This window comes from Hydra viridissima, unplaced genomic scaffold (assembly GCF_058129835.1).
Source record: "Hydra viridissima isolate aposymbiotic clone 2 unplaced genomic scaffold, HvirCarnegie_v1 scaffold_1, whole genome shotgun sequence".
Taxonomy (NCBI): domain Eukaryota; kingdom Metazoa; phylum Cnidaria; class Hydrozoa; order Anthoathecata; family Hydridae; genus Hydra; species Hydra viridissima.
The window spans coordinates 20,639,159-20,656,126 of NW_028324300.1; the positions used below are offsets into that span (position 1 = coordinate 20,639,159).

Sequence of the window (16,968 nt, forward strand, 5' to 3'; positions counted from 1 at the left end):
AAAGTGGCAGCTAGAACATTTAGAATTTTTCCAAAAGTCAATTTTTTCAATTTTAAACAGAAGAGGTAAAATTGCTGTGCTAAACAGGCTATCTTCTTGCAACAATTCTTCAGTAAACTTATCACAGTCGTTCAAACTCTGTTAATAAGCGATACGTTATTGAGCGCAAGGGCAGTTTGAATATGAAAATTTTAGAACTTTCAAAATGGTTACGGACCTTCGTTACAGAATGATTTTTTACTTAGGGACCAATTTTTCATTACTTATCGCGTTTTTTAAAATCGTCTACGTTGATAACCAGCTTTTAGGCTGTTAGTAGTGTCTCGGTAACTTAATTTTATTAAGAAGTAGGTAAAATGAAAGGGGAATATTATTTTATGATTGAAGAGAATCTACCTAAAAAAAACCTTTTCTTTGATTTGTTTACAAATTTGGAAGTCTTTTTACATTTTTTTCAAGCGGTAAAACTTAAAAGTTTTTCTAATTTTATTTATATGAATCTTTTAACTTTTTATTACTTATAAAAAAACTTAGCACTCAATTTTTTTTCTTGTTCAAAATTTACATCTAACCATTGTCCTAAATTGATAACATTTTATTTATATCGTTTGTGAAATAAAAATTGTCTTTATGTAAAAAACTTGACTAAATGTTTCTAATAATTTTAAATAAAATATTTTACTTTATATGCAGTTTTTTATTGATTTATTAGCTTAACTTACTTCATGATTTTAAACACTACTTAATGCATGTGGTTAAGTTTGATGGCTATTCACAAGAACTATCCAAAAAATTTCTGTCATTTTTAGATGAAAATCCATTACAAAAATTTAAATCTTATTTACAGGGTCTGTGGATATTTGGTTGGAAAAAAGAGTATCTATTGGAATAAACCAAAAAAATTACATTGAAATATGTATTCCATGTCATGTTGTCAGATTTAGAATGTACACTCATCTAAAATTTTTCAAAACGTTATGATACCATAAAGAATGTGATCAAAAGAATGAAATCAACAACACTTCTTTTAAATATGAAGTGGAAACTCATTGTGATGAATGCTATTGTTTTCAGCAAGTAGAAAAACTCAGTAAAAGTTTAAATGTTACTAAATCACTAAAACAAAAATAAAAAGCTTATTGGTTGCCCTGGTCTTGGTAAAAAAGTGTGGTCTTCCTCCATGATTGCTACCATTAAAAAAAGCATTGTGACAGCACATAACTTGGAAAAAGATATTGAAGAACTAAAAAAAGAAATCAATCCTCATTTACAGCTTTACCAGTGTAATCTTTGTGGTAAAATACCAAAACAACCAGCAACTCTAAGAAAATGTGAACACTTATTTTGTTTTTTCTGTCTTGCGGAAAATATAAAGGTTAACCAACTCCATGAAACATTATGTCCAAAACATAAACAGCTTATTTTACCTGAAGATTTGATTTCCAGTATTAAAACAAATTCTATTTTAATTATGTTGACTGTTGCATGTAAAAATATGTTGTCATCAATATTCTCATTTGCATTTAATTTGGTTTCATCATCATCTTCATCGTCATTTATTTAACAACAACATTTCTAATTTTAATTAAGGCTTTTAATAAGCATTTATTGTCAATAAAACGGCTGTATAAGATGCAGTTATATTCTCAATAACTGTCTCTCCATTACCAAACTAGAAACCAAGATTGCTGTGGTAAAGGCGTAACTATGATGAGGGAAACACATCCACATAGCCTTGTCAAAACCAATTCATGAAAAAAAAAGTTTTTTGTTGCAGTTTGATATTATTTATCTTCTCAATTGCCATTAATGTTAGTATATATTTTGATGAATTGGTAACTTGTTTGCTTAAGCAGAGGCTTAAACAAACCAATAGCAGGAAACTCCTTACTCTTCCAGGTTTTTTTGCAATCCGCCCTTCCTTTTGCTTTATATTATGAACAACTTCTATGTATTGATTCAATATTTCATCAGCTGTTTGGCAACTTTTCACTGGTCTACTATATATATATATATATATATATATATATATATATATATATATATATATATATATATATATATGTATATATATTAGACATGTCCAAAAAACAACTTTTTTAAAAAATGTCTGAGCACAGCTGCTAAATGTGTTCTATGTAATAAATTAATACTAAATTTAAAAAATTTTTGAATAAAAAATATTTTTAGGGGTCGCTTAAGACCCTTAAACATCAGACGAGTCCCCAATATTTTGAAAAAAAAAGTTTTTTAAAACCATATCATGTTGAGCCTCAAAAGAAGTGAAATTTTATAAAAATTTCAAAAATAATAAAAAAAGTTTATAAAAAACACAAATTAAAAAGTTTATTAAAAAAAACTTTAAAAATATGTACTTTTTTATTTTTTGTTAAAAAACGATAGTTTTTAATTCATAAAATTTGAACTGGTAATTTTTATATAAAATAGTTAATATTTTTGAAATTTTGATAAAATTTATTGTGTTAAAAGATAAACTTGTTTTATCATGTTTATATATACAAATATATTTTGGAAATATTTGAAAAAAATTCTTGTATTTTAAAAGTATAATGAAAGTTCTGGTATCATGTCAAACATTAACAAACAAAAAAAGGCTAATCACATTAATCAGTGAAAAATGTTGAAAGTGTTAGAGAAAAAATTAACCGCTCTATTTAGAGCACATTTTTAATCAATCATTTTTAATCTTTGTAATTTTTAATCAATCATTTTTAATCTAATTTGACCAAAATTGTAACTCAAGGAAACTTTAAGCTAATTTAAAAAAGTTTAATCTTTAAAGTTGATCAGCAAAAAGTTCAAAAAGTTCAAAAAGTTTCAGCCAAACCGCTGAAAACATTTCATCAATAAATGTCCTTGATCCTAAAATAGCACATAAATGTTTATTGTAATAACAAACAATAAAGAGACCAATTATGAATAGAAAACAAAAGTAAATAAACCTGTAAGAGTAAGGAGTGAGAAGAGAAGTAATTAAAATTAAAAAAAAACACCTGAAAAACTATACAATTTTTGCTATTGTTTTGCCTAAGCAAACGAATAGCAATCAAACCCAATTCAGAAAGTAAAAAATATCAAAATGTAAAAGAAAAAATATATGTATGTATGTAATGTATGTATGTAATGTATGTATGTATGTATGTATGTATGTATGTATGTATGTATGTATGTATGTATGTATGTATGTATGTATGTATGTATGTATGTATGTATGTATGTATGTATGTATGTATGTATGTATGTATGTATGTATGTATGTATGTATGTATGTATGTATGTATGTATGTATGTATGTATGTATGTATGTATGTATGTATGTATGTATGTATGTATGTATGTATGTATGTATGTATGTATGTATGTATGTATGTATGTATGTATGTATGTATGTATGTATGTATGTATGTATGTATGTATGTATGTATGTATGTATGTATGTATGTATGTATGTATGTATGTATGTATGTATGTATGTATGTATGTATGTATGTATGTATGTATGTATGTATGTATGTATGTATGTATGTATGTATGTATGTATGTATGTATGTATATTAGGGTGTTCAGAAAAAATTTTTTTTTAAAAATACAAGCTCCCTGGTAATTTTCCCATTTGACTTGATAAGATATGACCATTTTTCAAATTTCAGGTCAATACCTGCTGATTTAACATTGCTACCAGCCTTTTAAAGTTATCATGAATTATTAAAGTTTAATCTTATTCATGAATTTGGGATAATAATGCAGAACATTAATACTTTTAATTGATTACAACTATGAATCTTAACATAAAAGTTGCTACTAGAACACAATGATATAATTAATTGATTTAGACCTTTATGCAAAATAAAAAATAAATGTTTGAGATTCAAGTAATTACTAGTTTATGAAATGAGTAACAAAACAAAGTTATAGAAAACTTTAATTTCCTTATTATTTGTATATAACTAATCAATTGGAAACAATGTTACAGATATTAAATTAAAATATTTCTATATAAGATTCAAATTCACTAAAACATATTTACTCTTGGAAATGCGAGATAAAATTTACAAAAGAAAAATTATAATAAAATAAAAACTGTATAAATTGTAAAAATATGTATTTCCATTATAAAAGAAAATGTTGGTAACTGATGTTCCAATAAGTCCAACAGAGTTGTATTCATGCATTTGCATACATATTTATTAAAAAGAGTTCTACTTTTTTATCAACATTGATGTTTTATCAAACTTTGGTATGTTCCTTCTATGCTGTTCCACTACTTGGAAAAGGCACTGCTTTTGATTTTCATCCCGTGTTAGGCTTTGATTAAAGTCAGTAACTAGTTTAACTGACCTTTCTGCTAAATCGTTGACAACTTTTAGGTCCTTTAATATCCCAGATATGTAGTTAAATTCATAATTTTTTTACCATTCATCGGGGTATAGTGAAAGCCACTTAGTATTGACTTTCAAAAGATCAAAAAGAAGCCTGGAATTTTTTCCAATTAGAGAGCTCACTTTCACATTTTGATTCATCTGTGGCATTACTGGCACTCCAGTTTCCATATTTTCATCGTTTATTTTTTTCAGAATTGTTGAAGCAATTTTCTTTTTTTCATGAGTGGACACAGATCCTGAAAAGAGGGCAAAGGGTGCAACTTCTTCACTTAGGTACCATAGGTGTCTTGTTTGAGCTATCAAAGCTGCTTCTGCTACTCCTGGATCAATTTTTTTAAACATTTGCATGTTCTTTCAAAACTGTAGGTCGTTGATAGGAGCATCTATAGCGTTTAAAGATGTCAACCAAACTTTTACATAGAATAAGCTTGTAAATAGGCAAAAGTGATGCAGTTTCTGAATCGTATTTTTATCATATCCTAAGTACTAACAGAATGCATACATTTTAGCTGCATATAGAATGTTTGCCATCCATCTAGCGTGATGGAAAGCTCCTAGCTTAAGCCATTGTTCTCCCTTTTTCACATTTTTCTCACCAAGGAGTAACAACGTGATATAAATGCATTCCCTATAATCATCTCTTATAAATGTATGTTCTTGGAGGGACAGTTTAAGAAAATTAATCATATCTTCTTTTGTGGATTTCAACGAGCGTTCATTTACGTCCAGCAATTTAAAATTGTCATTCTTTTGAGGGATTGTGTCCCAAGAGTTCTTTAATTTTAGAAATTCTATATTGGTCGGGCCTGTTGTTGGGCCAAACAGGTGTTTCCATACGGACGACAAAGTTATCTCAAAGATATGGTGGCGACATGGTAAATAAAACAGCTTAGAATTCAACTTTTTTTCTAGAATGACAGAAGCTCCATTTTTCCATCCTGAGTTGAAAGCTGTGGTATCAAATACCATACCGATGATAGATTTGTTCAACTCCCAGTCTTTAATGAGATCAAAGCTTGTCTCTGCTTGGACTAATCCTGTACCATTCATGATTTTTGGAATGCCCAGCAACTTTCCTTCTACATAATTTGGTGCACCTGCAACTAAAACTGCCAATCGTTCCCCATCCCCTTCAATAATTTTTCCATCCCAAAGAATTGTTAGAAAGTCCGGCTTGTTAAAGTCAGATTTGATGTTTTTCGCAATGAAAAAATAGTCTTCAAGAATTGCTACAAAACTATTTTGTTTAGTTTCATTTGATTTTTGGCCTTTTCTTTTTTGAACGTTTCTGTATTCATCATGCAATTTAGTTATTTTTTCTTTGATTTTATCTTTCCTTTGGGTTTCAATACCGGTCTTATGCCAGACTTCTAGAACTGCTTCACATACTGCATCAGCAACAATTGAATTTGATTTTAATGATTTTTCAGTTTTAAATTCACAGTTCTTAAGGTGAAAAAATAATTTTAAAATATCCCCATTAGTAGGAATAATTGTTTGGCTCAGAGCATCAATAGAATTTCCTATCAACTAAGTATTTTGTGACTGTTGTCTTCTTTTCGATATTGCTGAATCAGCCATGTCTAAAGCAATCACCAATCATATAATAACAATATAGTTAAGGTATATATATGTTTTATTCATTTATATTATAATATTTATATTATACATATAAATTGTATTCAAATTAGGTAGTTGTTTAAACTATATTAAGATAAAACTAAACCCATCCAAAGGAAGCAAACGTAATATTAAACCCATTTTTGGATTCAACAACAGAAAAGTATTTGCTAACAAAAGGCTGCCAACTATAACTTAAAAGGATACATCAAAAAACTGAACAATGTAATAAAACACCCACACTTAACAACAGTCAACTTGTCAATGGAGTGTAGCACGAGGGGATTGAGTTAAGATGTCAATTCATGTTATAACACGATTTCGCCACATACAATCCTGTTAATTACTATACAATTCACTAACAATATAATATATATTTAACTTACCATTAATTCTGTTGATTATATGTTTGTTTAGTGTTTACCAACTTAAAATGTATGGTATAAAAAAATACATTAAATATAGGCTTTTATATGGTAAAAAACCATAAAAATACATAAATTCTATTAATTCTAGCACACGGTGGCAACCTTAAACGTTAATTCAGGCTTTAAAAAATTTAACAATATGTTTACATAAACAATAGAAATGGGAAAATTGCCAGGGAGCAAAAAAAACTGAAAAAAAAATTTTCTCCATTGAATTACGGAACGCCCTAAATGTATATATGTATGTATGTATGTATGTATGTATGTATGTATGTATGTATGTATGTATGTATGTATGTATGTATGTATGTATGTATGTATGTATGTATGTATGTATGTATGTATGTATGTATGTATGTATGTATGTATGTATGTATGTATGTATGTATGTATGTATGTATGTATGTATGTATGTATGTATGTATGTATGTATGTATGTATGTATGTATGTATGTATGTATGTATGTATGTATGTATGTATGTATGTATGTATGTATGAAAACGATAAAGAAAAAACTTTTGTTATGGAACTTTTAGTTTCATGCGTAATGGCAATCATCATATGGCTGACGATTGCCGTTAGGCATGAAACCTAAAGTTCCGTAACAAAAGTTTTTTCTTTATTGTTTTCTATTATAATCATATATCGCTCTGTTTTGAAAACTATATATAATCAAAATAAATTTCCTAAATATTGAGCACTTTTCAACGAACAAGAGTTTTGTATTGTTTTAATACAACACTACATCAAACGATATATATACATATATATATATATATATATATATATTAGGTATATGACAAATATATATATATATATATATTAGGTATATGACAAAGAAACTTTTTTCAAAATTTTAATTTTCCTGATGTTGCATTTGATGAACTTTTACCAATAGATCACTGTTTTGAGGTTCATTGGATCACAAAAAATCTCCCGCACCTAGCACCTCACCACTTTTAACTTTTTCAATTTTTCACTTGATTTTGTTCCCAGTTCTTACTTCCTTATGCTTGACTTTGATTTTTAAAACTGTAAATATATAATATTGTATATTGTATAGTTGTTCATATCATTCAATAATTTTTTGTTTATTTGCAGTATTAATTTGCAAGGTCTGCTGTTTAGTGCTTCTTTTTGAAAATATGTCCTTTAAAAGTAAAAAGTCAAAATCAGCAGTGGAAGCAGCTGGTGAAATGTGGACACAAAATTTGAAATCAAGCACGAAGCGCCGTCCTAATATACCACAGGTAAAACAGGATATGAGCGACTAATTGTGTAAAATGTCTTCCAACAGAGATATCGTTGGAAGATTCTTGAGACCCTTTGATGAATTGAAAGGACGACATGATCGACTAACAAAAATATCCGAGGAATTGATGAATCTTTGGCAGAAGTTTAATTTTCTTGTTCTTTCCAAACAACAAGTGTCTGCTAATGTTGACAAACTTATCCCATCATTTGAGAAACACAGAAAGCGACCAAATGCAGTATTTTAAGAAAATCTTGCTCATCTGTTCGATATAACAAAACCAGATGGAAATTGGCTTTGTAGTGAGGACAAACAACAGTACAAAGTACAAATTGAATCAGATGGCAGGGTGGGATATACAACTATGAAAGTGGCTCCTATGTCAACAATCCATCCATCAAAAAGGGCCAAAAGCACATCAGAACCCTCGACAAACCAAGTGGTTATCTCCGTACCACTTTCCTGCGATAGTGAGGATTCTGAGGAAGGAAGCAGCAGTGGTGACTCGGAGGCAGTTCCAGGAGAATCTCCCAGAAAGCGTGCAACACGCCAGTCAACTAAGTTTACTGCCAAACTAGTGTCTAGTCACTCTTCGTCAACTAGAAAAACGTCATGGGTGCTTCAAAGTCTGGCTGAGGATGGAGTTTGTGTCCCAACATTATCACACTCTGGAGTCTGGCGTCGAACAATCAGAGATGCAGAACAAGTTAAGAACCGCCTCATGGAACTGATCTCTGAAGAGAAATTTTCTTTGCATTTTGATGGTAAGAAAATTGACAAGACTGAGTACCAAGTTGTGTGCTTGAAGAATGACAAAAGATCATTAAAACTTGGCATTTTGGTTTGTGACAGTGGATCCTCTGCAAACATATATAAAGCACTACAGGACCTACTTGATGATTACAATGCATGGAACAGTATTCAGATGAACATCTCTGACACAACAGCTGTAAATACTGGTGGCAAGAATGGAGTTGTAGCCAAGCTTCAGAAAACATTTCGAGACAAGGGATTCGATGAATCTCAATACATCGGCTGCCAACACCACATTCTTGATCTTGTTCTACGACATGTGTTGGATTTCTTTTTTCCTATACAGTCACAGTCGCCTAACATTAACTACAAGTTTATTGATGAGAATATGGAGCATTATGATAATTTAAAAAATGCCTACAAGGGCACAGCAGTGGTAGCAGAGTATGAGAACCTTGGCTGGAGAGATGACTTTAAATTTCTTTTTCAGCTTTGTGAAGCATACAAGTTTTACAAAAATGAGGCAAAATAGCCTCGTATCAAATGACACAAGCTGCTATCACTGCACAGTGCCTAGTGGAACTCAAGAGGCAATTTTGCGCTTATTGCATTTTTCATTCTTCCAAACTGGCGAGAACAGCTGAGGATAACTTGCGATTTCGCTGCAACTACATGGTTGCAGGCCTGGTTTTCAAACCAGCACTATGCAGAGGCGGCTTATGAAGACCTGCTGTCAGCAATATCCCAACATAAATGTTCCAAAGCTGTGAAATGCTTCTCTACCCACTGGAAGAAGGAACCATCAGTGCTTGATGTGCCTCGATCCAACATAGTAGCCGAGAGAGCTGTAAAGTTGATGGAAGACATTCGTTTTTCTTGCAGAACAAACAAATATCTTAACTGTAAATTTATCAATACTAATACACAAATCTGAAAGATTATTAACATCACTACAAATGCTGTAGGACAGTGTAGGTACTCATTCTCATGTATTTCTCATGTGTATTGTATATAAAGCTGACATATTATAATTAATAGCCTTTGGGCCGCTATGTGTTGTATGGTTAAATATGAAACTGTCTTAGGTGCGGGAAGTTTTTCAAGGTATGGTGAAATCAATGTCATTTCTGTGATTTATAGGCAAAAGTTCATCATTTAGAACCCCCAGGCTAATTGATTTAAAATTTATCATATACCTAATATATATATATATATATATATATGTATATATATATATATATATATATATCTGTGTGTGTGTTTGTATGTTTATTTACAGGAAGAAAAAATTGAGTGCTAAGATCTGATAAAAGTGTTAAATACTATAAAAACTTATCTAAATTAAAAAAAAAATTATTTAATTTCTACGCTCAGAAAATTAGATAATGTGTTTTTAAAAGTGTAAACAAATCAGCATATTCAAGAATGTTAATTTACTTAGAAAAGCGCAACTTTAAATTTTTTGATATAATCTTTATCTTATTTGAATCATTTTCTTATGCAACTAACATATGCTTATTATGGTTTCAGTTTTAGAAAGAGTTTAAAATGTTGATTTATATGGAAACATATATAAATAATCAGTCAACTAAATAAAAAAAATTCGTTGCTACGGACCGTAGCCATTATTAAAATTTGAGTTTTTTTAAGTTACTACTGCGCTTGCGTATAATAACCAGGCTTGTGGAGCCGCAAGTTTTTTTCACGGCTCGGCTCCTGCTCCAAAGAAATGTCCGGCTCCCGGCTCGGCTCTGGCTCCCGGACCTAATAAGTTAAATTTAAATTTTGAATGAAAATTAAAAATATTTAGGCTTCTTTCCCAAGTTGCATAAAAACTACACCTATTAGTTTTAATTAAGTTACCTTAACTCACCAGAAATGAGGATTATTTAAACAAAATATCGCGGAACATATTCTGATTAAAACTTTTAATTTATTAATTCTTCACTTAAATTGCAATATATCAATTTATGTTTACATGTATTTTAATATTAACAGTGTAAAGGTTTCGCGCCAGTTTTTTTTTTACAAGTTTCAACTTTTTTAATTGGTTGCTGTTTTTTTAAATTACTTATAAAACGTGCGTACATAAGAAAGAGTATATCAATTACAAATAACAACTTATAAACTTGCTTGTCGGAATTTTTTTTAAAAGTAATAATAACAATAATAAACGTAAAATGACACCTAAAATTAAGACAAAGTTTCTCGTTACCTGAAACGTTTTATATTAAAAGAAACAATGATTAACTTTATTTTTAACTTCTGAAGTAAGAGATCTAGCTACTGCACAACGGCTGCTCCTAAAATTGCGGAGGGGGTTTGGGGTGGACAAAATTCCCCCATTCCAATTTTAATATCGCCCAACTGCCGCTAATAATGAATATAATTATTATTTCTCAAAGTTATAAACAAAAAAAAAATTTCTCTTGACTATGTTTCGAATATTACATGTTACATGCATTATGATTTAAAATTAAACCAACTGGGAGGCTAAATAAAGCTAATAAAAACCTATTCTAAAAACAGAAAATAATAATATAAGTGTCAATAAAGCAATGTTAGCAATCGATATTATAATAATTTAAAACGATTTATTCAACAAGTTATTTCAACAATGAGTGAATAATATTTGTCTACTATTAAAAACAACATTATATTCCATTAAAAATACAAGAGAGCCGTGAGCCGCGAGATTTTTCCGGCTCCGGCTCCGGCTCCACCAAAAAACTGCGACTCCACGGCTCCACGGCTCCGGCTCCGGCTCGGCGCCACAAGCCTGATAATAACCTGTCGCTTCTGAACGACCGTGTTAAGGCTATCAAATTTTTGCTTGAAAATACTTTTACTTGAAGCTCCATCAAACCCAATTTTCACATTTAAAACTCCGTTCATCTCAACTTTATAACTTTCACTTAAATCAATCATATTAAAGTCCTAGTAACTGTATGATTTAGCATATTTTGTAATGAGCATTTTGCTGACTTTTCAGTGAATTGAACACCTTCAGGATAAAATTTCAGCTTTTCTACTCCAAGCTTATTAAGACTAGGATATATTTTTACATTGTGAGAAAGGGCTGAGTTTCTCAACATTTGGTATTGTAAATCACTTAAATCAGTTTGCGTTTTCAGAGCTAGAGCCTCCTCAAGTTTCATAGTTGATTGAGTCAAGGAATCAATACTTCTTCTCATCTGAGCTGTATCAACACATTTAGAAGTTCTTTTCAAAATATAAGCTGAATCTTTTTCTTCTGCTGCTTCAGCACTCTTTGATGCAGCAAAGGTTAGAGCTACATGGTGTTCATTAGCTAAATCTGCAATCTTTGCTCTTTTACGTCTTTCACAAAGATCTCCCCATTCCTTAATTGGTCTTCCTGGTCTAGGATGAGAAGACACATCGTAATCAATGAGATTTTTTCCTAGCCAATTATTTTCATACTTTAAAATCTCTTCATAGTTTCTACAATATTTTTTAAACTTATTTTTCACTTTTAAAATAAAAATCTGTACAATTCTATTTAGCTCACCAAGTTTCAATCTTTAGGAATTATTTTGGAAGTTTTGATAAATTTGATAAGGATTTCAGGTAGTGCTTCGTTATTTGCTTTAAACTCGCGAATTTTAAAAAATAGATCCAATCTTTTCATTTCCCTTTTAAAGCTTAATTTCTTTATCACCGAGTATTTTTATGATAAGACGAAAAGAAGATTCTTTAATTTTCAAAATGAAAAGTAAATACAAGAATGTGTATTATCACGCATACGTCCGAAAACTGTTTTTAAATTAAAAAGGGAGGGGCGGCTGTTGCATTTCACAAAACTATGCATGAATCTGTTTGAAATATCTCCTAAAGGAGCAGGAGATTGCAGCAAATACTTCAGGGTTTATTTGGCTATAGTTTAGTGGTTTTATTTCACAAAAATTGAACGTGGAACAATGTGGAACTTTATTTTGGCTGGCACTTATGTTTAAAATTGTTCATTAAAATTTTAATTTTCAAAAGTAAAATTAAAAAAAAAACTTGTTTTTTAAATCTAAAAAAAAAAAAGCAAATAAATTTTTAATATCTAAGCACTCAGTAATTTAACAAAAAAAAAATAATAAAGTTTTGTAAGGAGGTGGAAAATAAGGTTTCTTACAAGATAAACATACCTTAAATTTTCATAATTTTATGGTGATAAATTTAACTTTTTACACGTATATCCCATTAAAATTACACGTTAATAATACATATGGAATTATTTAAAGTTGATTTTAGATCAAAAAGTAGTTTACTTTAACGTTTAGCTTTCACTTTTTTTTCGGACTTTTTGCCGTTTTTAGATTAATCTGGGTTTTTAGATGAATCTGGGTCACTGTGCGGCGCGCTAATTACCTTTTAAGCATTGCTTAAATTTGAAAAGAGTCAAGAGACAATGGGAAGCATTCAAAGTTTTGTTTAAAACTAATTTTAATAATATGGTTAAATTTCTCATCATAGATGGCCGCCCAAAACTGAAGCGTTCCCTCATTCAAGGAAATGAAGAAGGAGCACGACAGAAACGCTCCCTAACTTGGCAGTATTTCCGGGAACCAACTGAATCTGAAAAAGGAGCTCACCATTTGTTAAACTGTTCATAATGCGAATAATTAAAAGATATGAGAGGGAACAGTTGCGAATAATTCCAAAAATGTAAACAGATGTAAGTATTAGGACACAAACTCAGTAAAAATTGGTTAAAGTATGAAAAAGTATGACTATCAGGAGAGGTACTGATTCAGCAGGATTGCGATTTTACTTGAAAAGAAGAAGATAACGGAGATGTTGGTTTTTGTTGACTTGGATTTCCATAAATTACTGCTGTTATTACTGTTGCCTTTTTCGTTTTTGATTAAATATAACTTCGCTTACCATGCTTACCTTTATGATTGGCAAAAAAAATACAACTTTGGTGAGAAAGTAAGTAATCTCAAAATAAGACTTAGAAAAATGAAGAATCAAAAAACAACAATCCGATTAAAAGTCATTTTTAAAACAAATTAATAATTTAACTTGTGTTTTGTATGGAGCAGTGCCGAAGTATCGGTAACGATATCAAGTATCGGCAGTTTTCACTGTTTTTGTTGGGTATCAGTATCGGTATCGGTGAAATAATACCGATACTTTAAAAATAATGCAACATCAAATTAAATAATTAACCTTTACGATACCGACGGGACATAGGGGTCCCGACAGATAAACTTTAATTTACAAGCTAAAGCAGAGTTGATAAGGCCTCCCGCCCAGCCAACACGGATAGCTGGGTCCCATATGAGGTCTTGATGGGCCGATACATGGGAGCCATGTAGAATAACTATGTGGGGCCCATGTTAAATTGGCTGCGGGCTCCAACTGGGTCCCATGTGGGCTAACCACGGTTCGGCGAAAATTGTTAATCCTACTCTTTTATTGCATTTTTCTTTAAAAGATACTTCAATGATACTTTATTTACGCTTTTCTGTTGCTAAGGTTACTTCATTTTAACTAAACATGACTTAGCATGTTGACGCGTAGACTAAGTAGTTAAATTTTAAGTCAATACATGACGTTAGTCAAGCAAATTGCGCATAAATCTAGATTTTAAAACAAGTTCGAGCCACTTTAGGTGAGACAGTGTTTGGTTTGGGAAAAAGCAAGGCTTTTGCATAGCATCGAGAAACACAAAAAATATACATGGATGTTATAAATGACTGTATTGAGAATAAAAAAATTATTCAGCAATTGCCCGAAGCCCTCACTCGGTTGGCACGGTTACCGTCGCGGTCTCGACTTCCCAAAAGCCACTTTCCTAAGACAAAAACATACAGAATTGTTACTTTTCGTTGCATTTAGAACAGTTATATTAATTAATTCACTTTAATTGATGACAAAATGATAATCCCCTATAACTCCAGATTTAAATTTTGTGGATAAACCTTTCCATACCAGGACTGAAGATAACTTTTAAAACAGGAAAATTTTCAGCTTATTACAGATGGATACAAAGAAAGTTTACAATACAGTTCTGCAAATTTGTTAATATAGTTTTTAAGGGGAAGAGTTCTTTTATGAAAGCACTCTTTTTTAATTCACACCCTAATAAAAGTAGGATTTTCATAACAAAGAGATTAAATATACAAGAAACTTATCACTAATTACCTACTGCCTTCTCAAAGTCTTTTTTATTGACCTCAGCTGTTTTTTGGTTTCCTTTAATTGCCTCTGAAATACAAAATGTAATAAAACTATTAACAAAATTAATAGTGCATGATTTGGCATCCATAAAAGTGTTTGTCTTTTTAACTCTGGAAAGTAAGGAAGAAAATAAGAAACTCACATAGAAAGATACCATGGTTATTACTCTAAAACTATTTAATTTATAATATTGATTGAAAATTCGAAATGAGAGAATCATTGGAGTGTTAATTAGATAAGATTGCACTTACTGTACACAGTATCAAAAAGTCGGGTGGACCCAAACCCACTCTTGCCACCACAACCAAAAACGTTAAATTTCATGGCTAAGTTGTTGCTCATCACAAAAGCCATCATCTGCTTTGTTGCTTCTTCAAGAGTATTGCCCCCAATATCAACAATAAAATTCACCTAAAAATAAATTTAAAATTTTCTATGAAAGTAGAATCATAGTCCTGCTATCATTTTTTTAAATTAATTTGATCAAGTTCTCAGACAGAACACTTTGACTTATATTTCTCATTGTATATAATTTATCATCATATACATCTTATCATTTATATTTGCCCTCAGAGGTTTACATGAGCACACAGTATACATGATGGGACAACATGTGTCTTCTTAGAGGCTTTGTAGCATGTACAATAAACATAAACTAAAAATGGGTAAGAGATCTGTTTTATTTCAGGAAATTCACAAATGGTGGGTGGATAACTTATTTAGACAAAATCCATAGATTATGTTTAATACTACTTACCACACTATTCAAGAAATTGATGTCATCAAGTTTTCCTTCCATTAATGTAAAATCTTTTTCTGTTAGCAAAGGAAAAATGGCTCCTTCAGGAAGTATTGCAACATTTTGAACTGGTTGTTGACTTCTAATCATGGTCATTTGTACACGCTGAGTTTCTTTAACTTCTTCTAGCTGTCTTAAGACTCTCCCCAAAAGGTTTTCAATTCTATTGAGCTGACCTGAAATATATTTTTTTAAAATAAAATAAAAATTAAAACCTTTTTTAACAATAAATAGTATTCTTTAATGTATTACAGATTACGAGGTAAAAGACACCTCATTTAAAAAAACATAATTTTGATATGCATAACAAAAGACCATTTGCCAATCCTGCAGTTTAGTATTAAAATGCCATCAAACATAATTCAATACATAAAATTGTTTTGTAAAACAATTTTATGTATTGAATTATGTTTGATGGCATTTTAATACCAAACTGCAGGATTGAAACTGAGTCTGAATATGATAACTTAGGCCTGAAAAAGGATCAGATCTTTTTCTGATCCTTTTTCAGGCCTAAGTTATCATATTCAGACTCAGAGTCTGAAGGCAGTAACTTAGGCCTGAAAAAGGATCAGAAAAAGACATATACTTAAAGAATTGCTGTTACTTCAAACAACTTAAAAAGTCATCTTAAAAATAACAAAAATACTTTTCTAGTAAGAAAAGTATGTGAGAATGATGAAGGATTCATCAAGCAACAGCTTTTATCTCTAAAGTTAAATCCTCCTCAGCTAGAACAACATCAAGAGATTTCTCAGCTGCAATGCAAAAATGCTCATCTACCTAGAGCAGATGTGACGTCGTCGACTTCGCTCGCTATATACTTTATTAGACATCTCTACAGTAATGTATTTCAAATCAAACACACGAAATTAAGACAAACTTAGGAAAAAATTCACTATAGAAGTTACTTACATAATTTCGGCGCGATAAAAAATATTTCATGGCCGATCTTAACATAGATAGACCGGCCGCTTCTCAGCGGCCGGTTTGATGGGCTTCCCACATAAGACACATGTCGAATCTATATTGCTAACCCTGGCCCAGATCAGCCCACGAAGACCAGGTAAAAATTAGATGGGGCCCATGTCGGCTTGTTGGCTGGGCGGCGGCAAAGTAACTTTTTGCCGAAAGGCCAACTTTTTTTGGAGGCGGAAGCCACTACCAGCCGCCGTCAGAAGATATTTCGGAGGGAAGTTGGTTTAGAGACCGCCTCTAGTGGCTTCTGCCTCCCGATTGGCAGCAGCAGCAGCCAGAATTTATTTTTGGAGGCAGAATGTTTTGGAGGCCGCCGCCAATCAGGAGGCAGAAGTCTCTAGCGGCCCCAGTCAGAAGATATTTTGGAGGCATGATAATTTGGAAACCGTCTCCATAGGCTTTTGCCTCCCAACTAGCGGCGAAAGCCATACTGAAGCTGGTATTTTAGTCTCCCGCCGCCAGAAGAAATGAAAACAAACGGTGTTGCTATGTTTGTCAATAAAGGAAAAGGAGCAGGAGTTTTTGATTGCTCATAATTT

At 31.2% G+C, this 16,968-nt stretch overlaps 1 protein-coding gene across 3 annotated transcripts; it reads right to left on the reverse strand.

Moving 5' to 3' along the window:
- Positions 1–14,156: 14,156 nt before the first annotated feature.
- On the reverse strand, positions 14,157–16,423 carry LOC145182177 (uncharacterized). 3 transcript variants are annotated; one of them, XM_090100284.1, is made up of 5 exons: positions 16,367–16,423; positions 15,410–15,627; positions 14,904–15,063; positions 14,617–14,679; positions 14,157–14,266 (listed from the first exon to the last, which is right to left on the reverse strand). In XM_090100284.1, the coding sequence occupies exons 2-5, from the start codon at positions 15,545–15,547 to the stop codon at positions 14,193–14,195; spliced, it is 435 nt and encodes a 144-aa protein (XP_089956410.1). In that variant the 5' UTR covers positions 15,548–15,627; positions 16,367–16,423; the 3' UTR covers positions 14,157–14,192. The 3 variants fall into 3 exon arrangements, with proteins under 3 accessions (XP_089956410.1, XP_089956417.1, XP_089956427.1); XM_090100291.1 differs by lacking the exon at positions 16,367–16,423 and having other exon boundaries at positions 14,621–14,679; positions 15,410–15,762; XM_090100301.1 differs by lacking the exons at positions 14,904–15,063; positions 16,367–16,423 and having other exon boundaries at positions 14,621–14,679; positions 15,410–15,768.
- Between the last annotated feature and the right edge of the window lie 545 nt (positions 16,424–16,968).